The 19673-nt window shown below is 43.0% G+C and overlaps 1 protein-coding gene across 1 annotated transcript; it reads left to right on the top strand.

Annotated features, from left to right (window-relative positions):
• Positions 1-984: 984 nt before the first annotated feature.
• Positions 985-19616, top strand: SMPD2 (sphingomyelin phosphodiesterase 2). The gene is made up of 11 exons (XM_054979731.1): positions 985-1075; positions 5324-5492; positions 7470-7566; positions 8038-8114; positions 10713-10806; positions 10919-11008; positions 11426-11508; positions 12232-12364; positions 12695-12799; positions 15204-15360; positions 17104-19616. The coding sequence occupies exons 2-11, from the start codon at positions 5443-5445 to the stop codon at positions 17442-17444; spliced, it is 1227 nt and encodes a 408-aa protein (XP_054835706.1). The 5' UTR covers positions 985-1075; positions 5324-5442; the 3' UTR covers positions 17445-19616.
• Positions 19617-19673: the final 57 nt, after the last annotated feature.

Below are 19673 nucleotides of genomic sequence, written 5' to 3'. Positions count from 1 at the left end.
GTGCTACTGGACTCTTTTTGATTTTCCTCCAGGACCTTTAACCCATAACATTCAGTTCTTTACAGATACTTCCTTATACAGATGGGAAGCTCGCTGTCAAGGACTACATGCCAGTGATTTGTGGTCTTATGCAGAAAGAAAGCTTCACATAAATCTCTAAATCTAAGGACAGTGAGGTTTGCATTGATTCCTTTTGCAGTTCTCCTGGAAAGAAAGACGGTGCTGGTGGCTACGGACAATACCACAAGAAATTTTATATCAACAAACAAGGAGGCACTCCATCCTTGTCTGTCAACAAAGAAGCAGTTTGATTATGGTAATGGACGACAGATCTCCCTGATTGCCATTTACACCGTTCCTGTACCTTCCTCTCCTGCTGGCCAGGTAACTGGAGGTGGGAGCAGAGGGTGAAAGCAGGGGATCCGCCACCCCCAGAAGGGAAATGGGATCCCTATTCTACACCACAGTAGAGCTTCCCTACATCTGACTGCTTGGCTAGAAACTCCTTAGAGAATGTGGCTTCACGGGTAGCAGAGGCTCTACTTTCTGCCCATAAACCATACACCAGGTCTTATGTTGCAAAATGGGCCAGGTTTTCGAAGTCGCCTAACACATGCAAGTTTTTATCTTGCCCATTTTCCTGTGACCTGCATATTATTTTTGACTATTTGCTTCTCCCCAAGGATTCAGGGATATCAGTTACCTCTCTCAAGGCGCACTTAGCAGTTAATAAGTTTAATAAGAAACACCGCGGTTCGCAAAGCATTTCGGAACTTGTCGTTCACTTTTAACTCCCCCCTTTTTGAGTTTCAACTCTGTCCTTTTTGATCCAATAGCGCCACCGTAGGGGATTTGTAGTTCTCTTGGGAAGAGAAACGTGGTTAGGCTCAGGTTACTGCCTGTGCGAAAGACTACAAACTCCGGAGTGCTTCGCGCGCCTCACAGCTAGGCTCTGCCTGCTGGCTTGCGGGAGTGGTCGCTAGTCTCGCTGGGGATATTCGCGCAAATAAGAACGGGGAGAGGGATTGAGGATTGAGAGCGGGTCGGTTCGCCTGTATCTCTTGCCTTCTGCTAGGTATGCAACGGCCCTGTGGAATTTTCTGTGTCTTCTTCTTCATGCCCCTTGTCGCACGTGGTACAGATCGGTGCTTCCTGCTTTAGTAGACTTTCCTCTGTGTTTGTCCGGGTCCGCGATGTTCCTTATAAACAATCCGAGATCTGAAGCTATGGATCGATACAGAGGAAATGCTTGTTGTGCCTTTTAAGATCGACTGGGTTTGAAGGCCGGGAAACAAGTTTTAATTATGGCTCTTTCCCGTGGGGCAAATAATGTTAAAGTGCTTTTAAAATGCGAAGCTGAGGAGGGTCTGCCTTGGATGAGAGAGAGTGTGCGGTTAACACAGCTCAAGGGAGTAATGAAAGTTTTATTTGACGTTGCCACGCTTTGTTAGTATGATGCGAACGGTATATGTGTGTGTGTGTGTGTACATAGTTGGCGCGATGTGGCTTATATACATACAGTATCTGCATTAGAACACATTTTTTTCTGATACACCCCTGGCTAAGCATTCCAATCCAGATCAACTTCTCGTCATGACTAACAAGTAACACCACGATCTCATACTTATGATTGCACTGTACCCCGTTGAAACCAGTGGAACAAGTTAATCGTGATTTATCTAAACCCCACCTCTTTCAATTGGACTTGGAAATCATGATTGACATTATCTGAGTTGGAATAGAAGCAAGCCTTGCCCCACTGGTTTTCCATCACCTATTCCGTATGGTTTAGCTAGAATAATGACTTCTAAGCCTTTCATCCATTGATAATCCTCCCCTCCTCCTCCACCTGTGCATATGCGTGCTTTCACAGTTGCATGCTTCTTCAGTGGAGCTTACTCCTTATGAACTCTGCTTGCAGCCATAAACTGTTTATTGAAGGATGTCCTGGATAGTTCTTAATAGCAGGTTGGTCTGTAGCAGATATGTTTCCTTTTAAAATAATTATGAATTTCCATGTATAAAAACACTGTGCAATTTGATGTTGATTTGCTTTGTTGCATGCCTACATTATACTTTGTAATTTAGTCAGAATTTTTTGACTGGGAGGCAGTATAAATATTTCTTAATAAAAATAACCAATGGTAACTTATGTATTTATCTACATTATTTATAGTCCACCTTTCTCACTGAGACAGGAGAGGTGGATTACACAGTGTAAATCAATACAATTAGTAGTGGAAAAGAGCAAGAATCCAGTAGCACTTGTAAGACTAACAAAATTTGTCATAGGGCATGAGCTTTCGCGAGTCACAGCTCAAGTTATAGGTGCTACCGGACTCTTGCTCTTTTCCACTGCTACAGACAGCCTCACACGGCTACCCATCTTGATCAATATGATTAGTGGCTGGGACATTCAATAAACAACACAATATACTTAATGTTTATTTTTCTGGCATCATTTTTCTATGTTGCGATGTGATGAGCTTCTTCATTATAGATTAAGAAAGAGGTCAGACATATAAATGAAAAATGAAAATGCTGAGATTTGCTAGCAGATGTTTTAAGATCAAAGGATCCCATGTTAGAAGAAAATCTGAAGGATTTTCAAAACCCATCATTTTTCTGATATGATGTGAGAGCTTCTCCTAACGAAAGCCTCTCCTAAAGAAAGCTGCACATTTTGTTCAGCCACTGATTCACTGATGAAATTTTATCAGATTTCCCCTTTTGTTTATAAAGTGTGAAGAGAAGTAACAGCAGATACAGATATGATTTGGTGATTAGATTAAATAGAAGCACAGTAACTTAAGCAGTATATTCTGGTTATTGACAGTATAGGAAGCTGCTGAAAGGCAATTCTCAAATGATACCTGTTCATTTTAGAACAAAAGCATACTATTCTCCCTTGCGTAGCCTTGAGTGTGTCCTTTTTAATAAATTTGCGCATTACTTACATGGAGAGTGTTGAGACATGTAACTGATCACTCCTGGGGGAGAACAGGTGATTAGCACTGTTAACATTGCCATCTAAATATGCACAGTTCAAATACACTTACACTTCCTAAGAAAATGAGGTTGGTTGGCTGGCTGACACACTTAACTAGAAATGATAATTCCAGATGGGTAGCTGTGTTAGTCTGTAGCAGTAAAATAAAACAGGAGTCCAGTGGCACACTGATGATGAATAACAAAAAGAGTCAGAGCTCATTCCATGAAATGCATACATCTGAGATGTATACATCTTATGAAGGAATACATTTTGATAGTCATTAAGATGCCTCTGGACTCCTGTTGTACTTAACTAGATTTTGCCCAAACAAAATGAAGACACTTACAGGGAGGCAAGTGTTTCTTTAATGAAGTGCTGATTTTCACAGGAAGCGGAATACCAACCAAAAAGCAGTAAGGAATGGATGAGGAGCAGGTGCACACTTGAGGGACATGCAGAAATGATCATATGTTCAACAGGTGGTTGTCACTTCTTACTGAGCCTGCATATTGTTTTTGAAATGTATGCAGGGTTTAAAACAGACAAGATACTTGTATTGAACAGACAGTTTGGTGTAGTGGTTAAGAGCGCGGGACTCTAATCTGGAGAGCCGGGTTTGATTCCTCACTCCTCTATTTGAAGCCAGCTGGGTGACCTTGAGTCAGTCACAGCTTCTAGGAGCTCTCTCAGCCCCACCCACCTCACATGGTGTTTGTTGTTGTAGGGATAATAATGACATAATTTGTAAACTGCTCTGAGTGGGTGTTAAGTCATCCTGAAGCATGGTATATAAAGCGAGTGTTGTTGTTGTTGTTGTTATTATTATTATTTACTTCTTACTGTTATTAATTCCCCATAACAGGAAAAATTTCAGAAAATCCTATTAAAGGAGCCGGAGAGAACTGGGCAATAAAGGCATTAAGGGAAAGATTTTGAGGAACAGTTTCCTGCTGCATCATATGCTTCTTAACCATCTATACATTCCATGTACCACATGATGGCCACAAGGACTCTTGTCTCTTGAGAGGTGCAGGCTCCCTATAAGAACTTAATTAAGAGGCACTGCAGGGTCCCAAGTCAGATCTGGAGTATGGCAGTGAGAGGGGCTCCTGCCTCCCACCCACCCCATCCCTGGTGCCATTTTCTTCACCCCAAACAGCCCAGGCCATTAGTTACCCCATTTGGGGGATGGGCTGCACATGCATAGATACAGTGCAAATGCATCTTCCTGGATGGGACAAATAATGGGTGCCCCAGGTGGTTCAGGTTGAGAAATTGGTGCAGGAGAAAGGCAGGAGCCTCTGTCCTCACACTGCAGCCCCAATCCAAAATGGGCCCCTGCTTCAATTCAGAGTTCTCTTCCTGCACTTCTGAATTGAGCTCCCATAAGGCTGCCTTATGGTTGAATGACCCAGTGGCCATCATGTGGTAGATGTGTAGTCTGAGTTCTTGAACAAGTCATGCTGAGTGTCTAATCTTTATCAATAAAGCATGCAATCCCTTGTCTTCAGTGCTGTGGAAACCAATAAAAATATTAAGGTATTGCAAGCTCTTGGAAATGAGGGCTAAATTAGGTCAGGTTAGATTAGATTAGATGGGAGTTTGGTTACCTAAGATTCTGTTGCATATGCTCCACTGTGGCTGAAAGCAGATCCCTGCAAGAAATTCAAGAAGTCACTTATCTTTTCAGATTGGGTGTCATGCACCCATCTACTGAAGAGCACTTTCCTCTGGGAAGTTCATGTGAAGAGGCTGCAGAGTGCTGAGCCAAAGACTATAATTGTATGTCCTCAGTAGTTTGGAATGGCTTTGTATAAATGCTTTAGAATCTGGCTGGGAAATATATGAAATGGGTTTAAAGATAAGTGGGTAAATCTAGGGAACCCCTGTGTGTGTTGGGGGGTTGTTGTTGTAAGGACCCTGTGATAATTATAACAAATTAGGTCTTAATCATAGTAGTTACTGTCTTTCCTTAACTCTGCATGGACTTGCTCTGATCATTAAGTGATATACATTGGGGTGACAGTGGCATTGAGAAATTTTAGCTTGTATGAAGAGAGGCAGGCCTACTTTGACCTGATGATGTCCCTTTAAGGCTATATAACCCTGCTAAGCTGTGGGTCTTAGCCTTGCACCTCTCCCTGTGCTGCTGCTTGAGAGATTTAGCGAAGTGAGGCACCTGTGGGCCTTGGACGTACACAAGAGCACGTGTTCCTGGTTGAACTAGTGACACTGGACAGCGCCACCTCCTCCCTCTCTCCTTCCTTGCATACAGCTGCCAGCACACAGATCTTTGTTGCGATATTGCAGTCATAATCTTTCTCTTGGCAGAGGGGAGAAGGCAAAGTCTGACACCACCTTATTTATCAGCGAGCTAGAGGAAGAACATCAGCATTTGCAACCAGCAGTGCCCCATTGAAATCCCTTAACGCTGTTCGGTCCCTACAGTGATGGATAAGGATCCTTTGCTCCAGCTCCGGGTCTTTGACCTCAATTGCTGGTGAGTTTTACTACCTGTGTTTTTGGTTGATGTAGTTATGAGGGTTAGCTTTGTTCTGGGTGAAAGCATGGTCTGTGTGGGGATATTCTGTCCCCTTAGACTTCTGGATTCTGCTTCTTATTTGGTAATATGGGCAATGCATTTCGCTTCTCTGTGAGGATTCACATTTACAGAGTGGAAATAATGAAGTTGTACCTCCGGTAGCTAAGCCTTGGAGCTGCAGTTCCTTGGTACTTTGGGATTGTAACCCAGAGTGTTCCCTGACTTCTCCAAAGTGGTCCAAATAATTTTGCTTCTCTTAATCCTAAATGTGATGGCTTCATTTGGCTTCCAGATCAGGCAAACTTGTGCTCTCAGAGTGCCTGTAGCCATTTCAGACCTGCAAAGACTGAAGAGGGGGGGTCACAAGAAGACGTGATCTCAGATGGAAGCTGCGGCATCATTCTGTTTCCATTAGCTAGCTAGTTGCCGTGCTGGTTTTTGGCCGTTTAGGGTCCCCAAGGTGGCTCCCAACACAGGCAGGAGACTTGTGAGGAATTCATAGAGGAGGGAAAATGCCTCTCCCTTAACTTCCTGCTCCTGTTAACATTTTGGCAAAGTTTAATGGGGATACTAGCCAGCCCACCCTTGCCAGTGGCGTCAGGAGATCTTGTTTTTTCCCTTCAAGTTGTGATGTCTGTTCAGCTCTTTGGAAGGGGCTGTAATCCATTCACCCCGCCCCCTCCAATTTTCCTGCAAACTTCTCCCCTATTATTAGATAGTTTCCTCCTTGTGGACTTTTTTGATCTGCATATGTTCAGAATTAGATATACAGATAAAGCAGTGAAAAGGAACATAAAACTATCCAAAGGGCATAACAAAGGGCTGGTAGTCCCCAGCCCTAAGGAAGCCTGCCTCGCTTCAACCAGGGCCAGGGCCTTTTCAGTCCTGGCCCCAGCCTGGTGGAACACTCTGTCAGTGGAGACCCGGGCCCAGCGGGACATAATATCGTTCCACCGGGCCTGTAAGACAGAGCTGTTCCGCCAGGCGTTCGGTGGTTAAAGGGGGCGGTGCCATGTCAGCCTCCCACCTTTGGGGTGGGGGTGGGGTTCTCCCCACCATTGCACTTGGTTAATTTATTTCATTATTGTTTTGTATGTTGATTTTAGTATTGTTTTCTTGTTTTTATTGATTTTAACTTGTTCACCGCCCAGAGTCCCTGAGGATGGGCAGTATATAAATTGAAATATAAATATAAAAATAAAAATTGGGCATGGTATTGTCAAACAGCCATCAATTGGTCATTCCATTGGATTTCTGGAACAGAGATGTCTTCAGCTTTTTCCAGAGGGCTCATAGAAACAGAACCAGCCTCAACTCCTGATGGGGAGAGTTCCATATCTTGGGGGCAGCTACTGTAAAATTTCTCCCAGAAGTCTTTAGTAGTTTTACCTCAGAGAAGGCCTCTGGGAAGGCCCCTAGGAAGGCCTCATTCATTGATCTTAGGGCCTGGTCAGGTTGATATGAGAGGAAGGAACTCTTCATATTCTACGGGCCCAAACCATTTAGGGCTCAAAACCAGTCCCCCAAACTGAGCTTGGAAGCAAACTGGAAGCAAGTGCAGCTGTGACAGAAAAAGTGTCTGTTCTTTGTGATGCTCCCAGTAATAACTCTAGCTGCTCTGTCCTGTCCTGGATTGATGCTTCTGAACCATCTTCATGGACAGCCTATGTAAAACACATTGCTATAGTATGCTCTTGATATTCCCAAGGCTGGTGTGACTATGCAAATCAACTTTCTGTTTAGGAACAGGTGCAGCCAGGAAACCAGCCTAAGGTGGAAAAAGGCATGCCTGGTCCACTGTGTACCTCTCCAAAGACAGCAAAGCATCCAGGCATGTGCCTAGACTGCGCCCCTGCTGCTTCAGTGGGAGAGTAAACCCTGTCCAGATCAAGCTTCACTGCCAACCCACAGCATTTCTGTTCCTTTCTCTTCTAGGGCACTTCGATACTTGAGCAAATTACGGCAAGAGCGCATTGCACTGATCGGCGACGTCCTTAGCCAGGAGGGATTTGACCTGGCACTCTTACAGGAGGTGAGGACTTAGTAGGAACAAATCTGCTCTGGGGATATTGTTAGGCTTGAGTCCGGGTGTTCGTATCTCAGCTCAGCAATGAAATTAGTGGGGCAAATCACTAGCCAGCTGTATTGTAAAGTGGTGGTAGCTTACCTTGCAGAACTGCTATAACATTTTAAAGCACTGTGCATGGAACATACGAAGCTGCCTTACTCTGAATCAGAAAATATCAGAGTCAGCACTGTGTACTCAGACTGGCATCAGCTCTCCTAAGGTCTCAGGTTGTCCACATCATTTGTGCCTGATCCTTTGGACTGCTGGGGACCGACCGTGTGCTTACAACTAGATGCTCTACTACTGAGCCACACCCCTGCTCCAAGGGGCAGTTATTGGGGAGACAGTTAAAGGTAGGCCTGACCTCCAGATTCGTTTGCCACTCTTGTTCGTTTATTCAAGAGCACTGTGGACTCAGCCTTTCTGCTTTTCCAGGTATGGAGTGAGAGAGACTATTGGGAGCTGAAAAAGAAACTGTCTTCCTGCTACCCTTCTTCGCACTATTTCAAAAGGTAAAATGAGTGTAGATAGTGCTAGCTGATGAGAACACTTGCAATAGGCTTGGCTTTGCAGATCGGCAAACTGGTATTAAAAAAAATATTTCATTTCTAGTCTGCCTTTCTTGCTGAGACAAGACAGACATGGTTGTATAGGGGCTTGGAGAGTCCCTTTATCCATGGGGGAAGAAACTACACTTCTTTTTCAGTTTTTTTTTGAGAGCTTGTAAACCAATTAGATCAAAGGGCACCTTAGCTTTTTGGAGGCGTTCAAGTTTTTCCTTATTATAAGATGGTGTCCTAAAACAGGGTCTTTTAGCAATTGCACTTATAACTTGCATGTTATGCTTGTGCCTTGTCTGTGTGGCAGATTGACCAGCCTTTGCTCTCGTTCTACATGCATTTAGTAAGCCTTGCTTTCCAGGTTGATTTTGAATGGCCAAAGGCTGTGTCACTTCCCCTGTATATACTAGGAATTTACACCTTTCTGAACCTGTTGACAGAGTTACATCTTTCTGAACCTATTGACTTCACTGAACTTAGAAGAGTGTAACTCTGTTTAGGATTGCACTGCTAGTTACTGAAAGTGCAGGTGCCTCGTGGGCAGAAGTAAACATGTGCTCAGGTCAGACTGAAAGAGGACAGCTCAGTTGCTGCTCTCCCTTCTAGCCCTGTTCTCTCCTCTCTAGCTGGACCTCTGATGAAACAGGCAACAGGAGGAATGGTTAAGGTATAGCTCGTATTTCATAAAGGAGAAATAGTAGCATATGACACAGCTTGGTATCACCACTGCTCTTGATACCTTGCATATTTGGGCATATTGGTCATAGAAGTGATCTTTCTGGTTGGTGAAACCAGAAATATATGGAATATATATTGTCATCATCATCAATATATCATTCTCAACATGACCAAATATATGGATACCTAAATCTAGAGATTAGAGCCATGAATAAGACAGGACAGCTCTTTCTACCAACCTGAAAAATGCTCCAGGTTTGCAGAAAATCTGAAATCTGGAAAAAAATGCGTTGGAGGGGGAGTATAACTTCCCAAAATAATGGAAACAGCACCTGTAGCTTTAAGAAACAAATGCCCTCAGTAGCCATTGCTAGGCAACCACAACAGTATTGCCAGCCTTCAAGCCTTGGTTTCTGTCAGCAAAAGGTGGAGGGAGGGTGCAGAGCCCTTTCCAGGGCTGTTTTGGCGTTTGAGAGACGACTCATTGGGGCCAGGCCTGCCAGCAATAACTGGGCAACTTGCTACCACCTGACTTACATGACTAACCCAGCCCTGGCTGCTTGCCACTGTTCAACAGCAGCCACCCTACAAAAGTCTGTGTTGTGTAGTGGTTAGAGTTTGACTAGGAAACCCAAGTTTGAATTCCCACTCTGCCATGGAAGCTCACTGGGTGACCTTAGGGCAGTCATGCACTCTCAGCCTAACCTATCACAGGGTTGTTGTGGGGATAAAATGGAAGAGAGGAAAATGATGTAATCTCTTTTCAGTTGCCATTGTGGAGAAATGTGGGATATAAATGAAGTAAATAAATATATCTTTTTAAAAAGATATATATTTTATTTAAAACAGAATTACAATAAATAGTGCACAAAAGATCAGTAACAAAGTATATAACAGAATATTAAAGCTACAAGATATTTCTCCTTTCCATCCTCCTCCTTATTAATATTAAAATACATTATATTCAACATATTATATTTAGTATGTTATTTTCAACATTATATTCAACAATTCTGCTTTTTGGTTACAAAGTTAACAATTGGTATATTATACTAATAATTCCACTTAATTTTCAGCTACATAGATGAAGAAAGCTTTCCATTTTTTCTGAAATTCTAGAATTGGTCTATTATGTATATAAGAAGTTAATTTAGCCATCGACACATATATATATAATTTGTCCATCCATTCAGTCACATCTGGACAAGATTCTGCCTTCCATTTTGTTGTATATACCTATTCTCGCTGCCGTTACCATATATTTTAAAAGTCCGCTGTGTACTTTTATAATATTACTTGGTAAAATATTTAATAATATATATCTAAAGATAACGGGCAGATAAAAGGTAGCTTGGTTGCTGGGTGAGAAGGAAGCAAGGAAAGGTGATTATATGGGGTTGCAAGGAAGCAGGAAAGAGGAAATAATGTGGGAGAAGGGGGGAAATGAAGTGTTCGCCCACAAATCCTTGTGGGTTCCCCATTATGCAACTGGACCTTACGTTTTTCCTGGAGAGAAAGCGGGGTGGGGGTGGGGGAGATCAAGATAAGGTTGTCTGGTGGGTGGGAAGGAGAGAAGGAAGCAGGAAAATGGTAGAGGCTGTGGAGGCTTTTGGTGAAAGGAAAGAATTGTGGGGGGGAAGGGAAAATGAGATGCCCCCACAAGTCCTTGCAGGCCCCCCTTGCTTGATTCTTTAAAGTTTTAAAAGTTTCACTGTGAGTTGTTTTTGTAATTGGCATTAAGTATTAACAGTAGTTCAATATGCAACAGTGCATGCATGGAAGGCCCAGGTGATCACTTGAAATAGTATGCACTGAATGGTGGAACAGCAAGAGATCATGGTAGTGACTGTGGGGTCTGTCTGTCTTTCTTAGTGGGGTGATTGGCAGTGGGCTCTGCATCTTCTCCAAACACCAGATCTTGGACACCTTTCTATACCAGTATTCCGTGAATGGCTATCCATACATGGTGAGTGGATAATGCTTTGGTAGCAAGGAGCATTCTTTGCAATGATAACGCTCTTTGGGACCAGTCTCACTGCTGCATGTCTCATGCCGTCTCCTACATCACCTCTTTGCAGCTCCAGCATGGGGACTGGTTTTGTGGCAAGTCTGTGGGGCTTGTGGAACTAAAGATCCAGGATATAGTCTTCAATGTCTATGTGACACATGTGAGTAATTTTATTTTAATTTGTTAAATATAAATGACCTTTCCAGCCCCGGAATTAATTGGTTGCTCAACATGAGATGCATTGAAGAGAAGCTTACATGTGAGAAGTATTGGATGTGATGGGAATATACTTTACATTTTTTTAAATTGCTAGATTGGATTACCAAATGTTAGCGTTTTCCTATTGGACTGCATGTAACCCCTTCAAGTTGTACTGGCCTGGCTTGAAATTTGCAAGCTTTGTTTCACAACAAACATGCCAGCAGGGGGAGCACATGAATAACCCAAAGCTTTTGCAAGTTCCTTGAAGATGCCTTCTCAGGAAAAAAATCAATTCTACCTTGATCTTCTAGCTCTGATCTCAGAAGTACTTGGGATTATTGTATCATTGTAATGTTGTTCACTTTTTCTTCCTAAGCTTCATGCAGAGTATTGTCGGGAGAAAGATGCTTACCTGCCTCATCGAGTAGTCCAGGCCTGGGAACTTGGCCAGTTTATACAGTGAGTAAAAGAGGAAGAATTGAGGTCTCCCCCCACTCCCAAATTATTATGAGATTTGGGGTGCAGTGGACACTGTGAAATGCAGTTATCCATTCAGTGTTCCTTGTAGCCTAAGACCAGTCTTGGCAGTGGTCCAGACTTCTATTTCTGTCTTTTTTATTTACACTATTTATACCTGCTTTTCCTTGCAATGGGGACCCAAAGCAGCTTACATCGTTCTCTTCTCCTCCGTTTAACCCTCACAACAACCCTGTGCGGTAGGTTAGGCTGAGAGAGAATGATGGCCCAAACTCACCCAGCAAGCTTCCAGGGTAGAGCAGGGATTCAAAGCTGGGTTTTGCATATCTTGATCATGTGGATATAAATGTTCATGGATCTCCGCTCTGCCCTGTTTCCAAAGGAGGTTACTTTGACTCTCAAAATCTTATACCCTGAAAATCTTGTTGGTTTCTAAGTTGCCACTGGACTCAAATCCTGCTGGTATAATACTGTAACCACTACAGAATTGGGTGTCCAGTTCTAGCTTGTAAGAAGCTCAGCATTTATCTAAAAGCAAGCCTTTCCAGTGAGGGAGGGATGGGGAATGGAATGGACACGGTTACTGCCATTGATGGATGGAAGAATTCAAGTCTCACGAGGTCTGCATCCCATCCAGCAGAAACAATCTCAGGAAGGGCGGAGGGTTTTCTTTCCTGCTGGTCTGAGACTGCTCTGTCTTCCCAGGCATACTTCCAAAGGGGCTGACATTGTGCTGCTTGGTGGGGATCTGAATATGCATCCAGAAGATGTTGGCATTAGGCTGTTGCGAGGCTGGGCAGGTCTGCAGGACTCCTTCACTGCTGCAGAGAAGGTTGAGGTGAGTGTTTGTGTATAAGCTATGAAATGTCCAGGAAAGAAAGGGTGGCCTTTATTTCACTTCTTGAGTCAGCATAAGAAATTTTTCACCTTCTTCACTGTACAAAAAGTGGTGCTTGGGGCCTAAAAACAAAACCACTTTCTATGGCTAAGAAATCCACATAGGCACCCTTACCTTGGTTAGCATGCCTTGCTTTATCTGCAGGACAGAATCTCATTCCCTTCCTAAAACTTCAGCCTGGTCCAGCTTTCTGACTTCTGCTGCAAGCCAGGCTGCCGCAGGTGCTCTGATTAAACCAGAAGAGAATTCAGACTCTGGTCTTCCTTGCAGGGCTGTGAGGATGGCTCTACTTTGCTGCCTGCCAACTGTTTCACCAACCAGAAGGAAATGCAGTTTTATCCTCAGGGAATTCGTATTGACTACATTCTTTATAAGGTATGTGCAAGATTTGGAGGCACAGAAAACAGACGGGGGCCAAGGCAGCACACAGAGCTCAAGAAATGACTGGGCAGCAGCCATGTCTCTCCGCTAGGATACTGAACCAAAACGGCTTCTATTGCTTTTTTAATATGTGAGTGTCCAAAACAATGTCTTGTCTGGCCAAGCACATGATAAACAAGCAACCTATCCTTTGGCAACAGATGGAGCTAATTTGCTTGGATTGGAAATGTTCTCTGACAGCTGCTTTCAGAGAAACAGCTTTCCAAGCTGGAAAGGCTTTGTGGCTTTAGCGCTGAAATGTACAGAGCTGCAAGCATTGCTGTACAAGAACTGTTCCACTGCATTTTGATTTAGATCAGCTCTGGCCACTGAGATGCTTTCTATATTTCTAATTTCTGAGAATATGGACAGTTCTCTGACCAAGAACTGTGGTCAGACTAAATGGCTTGTTAAATGGGGGAGCTGCCTGACTAATCCAGTCCTTCCTGGAGAAGGTATGTGAGTTCCTTAGCTTGAGTGTGGATGTTTGTGGGGTTGTATGTTCTGATAGCTTATGGGCTTGCTTTGCACACCAGGACTGTGATGCTGCTTTGGGAATTAAGTTCACACAAGGCTTGTTTTTTTTAGAATTGGAACAGAAGTGCTTTACTATAGCAGAACTCTGAGCAGGTTAGGGAAGGGTAGAGGTAGCATTCTAACTGCCTGTGCTAGGATGGAGAGAGAGGAGAGAGCGTATCTTGCTCTCACAAAGGTTAGCCAAAGGTAGGTAAGAGCGAAGTGTCAACAGAAGAAAGTTCCCTGAAAACAGCAATCTAGGTGTCAAAGGGACAGGAGCAGAACAGAAGAAAGAAGGGGTACAGAAGGTCTGTGCTCTTTTTCTTTCTTGGCCCCTCTCAAGTCTTGGTGTGTGGGCCCATTCATTCTTTCTAACTAGTTAATACTGGGGTAGAATTCAGAACAAGGCAGCAAAGATGGCAAAAGGCAATGTCCCATAGTAAAATGCGGGGGGGGGGGCCTTTTTGCTTAGCCTTGGGAATGAGGAGCTTGACAATAATCTCCACATGGATAAAACCTTCTTGCAAAGACGATGCGGCATGTTTAAAGCTGTAAAACATGGTTTTTTAAATGGCAAGCATTTTAAGTTTATATGAAACCAAGTGGAAAAGCTGTAAAGAATCACAGAGAAAGGGATAAATGGAAAAGATCCCTTCTAGTCAGATCTCCCTCCCCAGTAAACAACTAGAGGATTGTTAGTTTAGGTGGGTAGCTGTGTTAATCTGTAGTAGAACAGCAGGATAGTAGTCCTGTGGCACCTTAGAGGCCAACAAAGTTTTCAGAATGTAAGCTTTTTGAAAGTCAGAGCTCCCTTCTTCAGACACAACAGGAATCACAACATTCCAAAAACCATGGGAGAACATTTTAACCTTCCAAGACATTTTCATTGCTGACCTACAAGTGGCTGTCCTCAGAGAAACTTCAAAGGGAGATTACAATGTCAGATTGCTGAAATGGAGTTTATTCACAAATTCAGAGCAATGGAACCTCCCCCCCCCCCGGCCAGGGCTGTACAGAGATTTAGGATTCTTATCACATGACAGATGCTAATTTCTGCTCTAATCAAGCTGCATTATACCTTTACATTCTAATGCCCTCCCTTGTAACACTGCAGCTACCTTTGGCTGGGATATACAGGCTCAGGGATCGCCATTTCTACTTGTGTCTGAAGAAGGGAGCTCTGACTCTCGAAAGCTTAAAGTCTGAAAATCTTGTTGGTCTCTAAGGTACTACTGGACTAATATCCTGCTAGAGGATTGTCAAGATTAGTTTCTCTCTCCTTCTCCCACCCTGCCCTCCCCTTTAATTGATGTTGAACAATCTTGTGTCTTCCATGCCTCCTAGAAGCAGTGAGCATGCTCAGTCTTTGTCAGGCCATTAGTGTGTGGAGAGGGCTGTGTTCTTTTTTAAAAAATGTGTATAGTCATATTTTTCTTCATCCTTTCTTCCAAACGCAAAGGGAAATCTTCCAAACGCAAAGGCCTGAGGGTAGCCCTGTTTTACTGCATTATTAAAGCATGGGACTATCTAATTTTCTGTTACAAGAAACAATATTGGAGGAAATGTCTATTTGGTAAAATAACAAGGTAGGTGATCAAGGAAGTGGCTGTAATTGTAAAATAGGTGGCCAGATAAACAGATAGTGTCATTCTGAGTACAAAACAGCTATTCCTGGGAGACCCTTCCAACTGCTGCTATTTTTCAGCAGGGGCTTTTGTTGAAGGCAGCCTGACTCTTCCCTGCCTCTCTCTCTTCACTTGTAGATCACAATTTAGTTACAGAATTTTACACCCGTAACAAATAATTGATAACTATCCAATTTGCTGGATTTCTCTTCCTGCAGGGTTCATCTCAGTACAAAATAAGATGCAACAGTCATGTGACTACCACTGGAACAGTTCCTGGCAAGGGTATCCCTTACTCAGACCATGAAGCTGTGGTTGCCATACTGTCGGTGGAGAAAAGAGAACCAGACAAAGCCCTGAATCATCCTATCGTTGGTGAGTGCCCAAGTTTCCTTGATCTGGCACAAGAAGAGTGAATGGTGGAAGCTGGTTCAGTGCTTGCCTGCATGTCTTTAGAGGCTGTATCTTCCTTGCATCTATCCAGGTGTTGATCAAGTACCTCCCTCAAGGCTTATTTTTCATTCTGTTAGATCTCTCAGAGAGGAGGACATTGGTGTAGGTACGTAGCTCCTTTGTGCTATGATAATCTAAGGAAGTCTAGATTGCTGTGGGTCAGATCAGAAGCTGTGGCCTGAGAATGTGATGTCACCCTGGATGCATATGATTAATGTTGTTTTGATTAAGTCTATTTCCACACGTCCTTAAACGGACGGCCCACTCAACGAATGCTGGCAGCTTTTCTCCTTCATTCCACATGTCTCCGATTTCAAAATGGTAGCAAGCTGTTTGGCTTCTGTTTTTTCGCCGCCTTTTTGGGGACACAGGAAAGTGTGGGATATTGTGTTCTTATAAAAGGCGCCAAAAAAACGGAAGCCATATGCGCAAAAGTGGAAAGTACAAGAAGTGCCAACTATCGAGGACTGGATTTACAAATTGCTGTACATGGCAGAGATGGATAAACTGACAAGAAAACTAAGAGACCTTGATCCAGGACAGTTTAACACAGATTGGGAGAAGCTGAAACAATATTTGGTGAAAAAATGGGAGGCGGGAGGAGAACTGTGGCAGTTTGAAAATTATTGAAGAAAAACAAAAGAAGAGAGAAGTGACTATACCGGGGGGAGGAGAGTTAAAGAATTACTAAGCAAATTATTCTATTTGATTATTCTATACAGTATTGAGTAATAGTTATTATGTGATATATAAGAATAGAAATTAATTAATTAATTATGTTGCTGGCAGATAGGGGTGTAATTGAGAATTAACAGAATTAAAATTCATGAATACAAGAAGGGAGGGAATGAGAAGTAGCATATAGAATATAGGTTAAATTGATTGACTTATGCTGAAGGTATTTTTGGTTATAGCAATATTTAGAAATGTGCAGAACAGGTCAAATTGATTGACTTATGTTGAATGTATATTGTGTTTATAGTTATATTTAGAAATGTGTAGAATATGAGTCAAATTGATTGACTTTATGTTATAAAGATAAGAGATATAAGAGGAAGTAAAGAGTAACATATAGAGTATAAGTTAAATTGGTTGACTTATTAATGTATTCATCACTTATGAGTACTCAAGTTATGTATAGGGAGGGATAAATTGTTTGTCCCATATTGATGACATTAGAATGAATAAGTTAGAGTACAGGATATTGAGAATATTACCAGTATTATTACTATTGAATAATATGCCAGGAATATATTAGTTAGTTGATAAGTGAAGGGAAACTGACTTAGCACTGTGTTATAATAGATTAGCTTAGAAGAGTGTGAAAGTATATGTTTAATTGATAAAATAAGTTGAAATGAGTAGGGGAAGAATAGACAAAGGGTTGGAAAACTGTTGGAAGTCAACAAACGGGCGGGGGGAAAGGGAGGGGGTTAGAACTGGAATATTAGAGTATTTTGATTGTTATAAATGACAAAATATTTCTAATTCCAATAAAAATTAAAAAAAAAAAACGGAAGCCAAACAGCCTGCTACCGCTTGGAGACGTGTGGAATGAAGGAGAAAAGCTGCCAGTGTTCGGTGAGTGAGCCATCCCTTTAAGGATGAGTAGAAACGGCCTAACACTAGTGCATATTGTAACTGAGCTCTGTCTTCTTTTTCTAGAGCCTATGCTGGTAGACATCTTGAACGAAGCCCGGATGGAGGTGAGGGTGGGACTGCTTTCTGCAGAGCGCCAGCGGTACTCCTGTGGGCGTATGGCTGTACTGGCCCTGCTTCTGCTGCTCATGCAAGGAACCATGGGCCTGACTTCCATGTTCGGTAGAACCATGCAGCCATTCCCCAAGTTCTCCTTCTCTCTGCTTGGCCTGTTGGCAGTGGTGGTGTTGCTCATCTCGGCTGTACTCTATCTCTTCCACACCATTGAGGTGAAGATCCTACAGGGGACTGAGGAGCAAATGCGAGTGGGGCTCCAGTCACTCCATGACAAATTAAACTCTGGCTGATCTTCTTGGCAGAGCCTCCATAGGGACCAAGAGACCCTTGTGGGAGGAGAAACCCAGTGAGGTCCTCTCCGCTGCCAAGGTTTTAATGACTAGGGGTGTATGTGTGGCAGTAATTTAGCATTTGATGCTGTAAAGGTTTTATAGCTGTATTTTAGGGAAATTCACTTTGGTTGGTTGGAGAAATTATTGGATGGGAACTAGTATGTCAATGCCTGTTATGCTCTCCAGAAGGGAATTTTGAAAAGCATGTCTAGACCTGACTCAATTGTAGCAGTTTTAAGAAACCAGTGTTTTATCATAATCCAGCAGTGTTGCTTGAGCAGCCTGAAACAAGACTGATTCACACACAGCTGCATTAGAAATGCAAAAGGTGGCACAAAACATCTGCGAGGATATACTGTGTTCATAACTCCCCACCCCCCACCCCTTTCTGAGTTTTAGAAATCTTGTGCTATGTCGGTGCCAGGAATGGATGGGCTTGAGCGACTAGCAAGGTTTTAGCACTAGCCTCCGATTTGCAGGGTTTTTTAAAAAACTAATCCGATCTTGTTTCCATCTCTGGGTGTCCTCCTGGCAATAGGTGTAGTTCTTCGTATAGCTATGGGGTTGCTGCCAGATGTTCCGTCTTTTAACAGGAATGTAGAATCTTGTGATGCTATAAAACAGGGGTCCTCAGTGTGGTGCCTCTAGGCACCACGGCTCCCACCAACACCTTTTCTGGCACTTGCAGAGTGGTTTTAGAAACTTGGTGAGGCTGCCAGAGCTTCTGATTGCAAATCTATTGACTGTACAGATTTTTTTTTTAAGTGGCTCTGACAGCAGATGCCACCACAGCACAAAGATCTTCACTGCATTACCGAAGGTAAGCTGCATGTATTCAAGAAAGTTTTGAAAAGGCATCCTGTTAAACAGCTTTTGCCTGAAATATTGAACTTACTATTCGAGTTACATATAACCTCACACACCCTGACATTTTGTGGTGGCTGTGCCTCCTCCAATGACTGTTTGGTTGTTGCACCCACCATCCTGTGTCAAAATTCTGTAAGTGCCCATAGGCTGAGGACTCTTGCTATAAAGATGTCATTTCAGAAATCACAGATTGTGGGCTGCTTTTGGATCTGGCAACACAAGATTAACATAGGAGGTAGCTTTTATCAATGAAAATTAGTTCTTGAAATTAATCATCATTTATGTAACCCTTTAATGTACATTTGTCTTATTTTTCCAGTGCTTTTGTGATGCACGTCACTATGGTTCCCATTTTATAGAGGGATGGGCTGAGGCTGAGAGATGATTGGCTTGCCCAAAACCAGATTGTAATTGTACAGTTGTGGTAGTCTAAGCATGACTAGCTCTCAGCATTCTGTGTATCTTATGGATAGCCATGGTGGAAGAAAGGCCCAGAGGCTATTTCTGAAGTAGAAGTTAAGCAGCCTATGAAGTGCATTTAGCTTTCCAAAATACCTTGGAGCAAAGTTTACAAATCTTCTCTTGATGCTTCACTTCTCTTGCAGGAACATTTCAGAGTACTTAATGTTGTTCCATTCTGTGCTGCAGAATTACTGCATCCGCTGCAGTTATGCTTTTGAAAAGGACATAGGCTTGAACTGGGTATTGGGTTGGATCCTGTAATCCAGGGGGGCCAAGGATCATGGATCTTTCCTATGTTCTCTGCAGTTGATTCTGGGGACTGTAAGAGCTATGTAGACTAATAGACCTGTGGGGTGGCGGCTGCACTGAAAAGGGGGAAGGGAGTGAATTTCCCACTTCCCCCTCAAATACCAGCGGTGGTAATGTAAGATGTAGGATGGTGCCCCCCTCCCCCAATAATACAGCCCCCTGACCCATATGGGTCGGGAGGGTAATGATCCAGGATGGTAATACAGTGGATCTAATACAGTGGTGGTGACCATTTTTAATGCTGTGCATCTCCTCTCTATGTGTGTTTCTTTAATAGAGTGGGGGTGGGTGGGAGGGAGAATGTGAACATGGATCATTCCCGTGTTTCCCTCCTGCCCCCTGGAAAGTTGATTCTCAGAGTTGCGGGACCTACTCAGATTAATAGCGATGCAGGTCATGGGGCTGTTTTAACTCCATGATCTACTGCTCCTCTAGCTAATTCCTCCATAGCAGTGCTTATTATTTTGTTTTTTATACTGTAATTTCTCCATCTCCCACTCTGCTGGAATGCAAGGCATACCCTTTCCAAATAGGGGCAGAAGGAATCTC

This window comes from Eublepharis macularius, chromosome 5 (genome assembly GCF_028583425.1).
Source record: "Eublepharis macularius isolate TG4126 chromosome 5, MPM_Emac_v1.0, whole genome shotgun sequence".
NCBI lineage: Eukaryota > Metazoa > Chordata > Lepidosauria > Squamata > Eublepharidae > Eublepharis > Eublepharis macularius.
This window is presented reverse-complemented; position numbering and strand designations above follow the sequence as displayed.

Excerpts from the sequence above, each read along its gene's own strand:
- SMPD2 (XM_054979731.1), top strand. The coding sequence starts at position 5,443 with ATGGATAAGGATCCTTTGCTCCAGCTCCGGGTCTTTGACCTCAATTGC. Across the intron at positions 11,009-11,425 it reads TCAATGTCTATGTGACACAT|CTTCATGCAGAGTATTGTCG; the intron begins GTGAGTAATTTT and ends TTTCTTCCTAAG. Across the intron at positions 12,800-15,203 it reads TTGACTACATTCTTTATAAG|GGTTCATCTCAGTACAAAAT; the intron begins GTATGTGCAAGA and ends CTCTTCCTGCAG.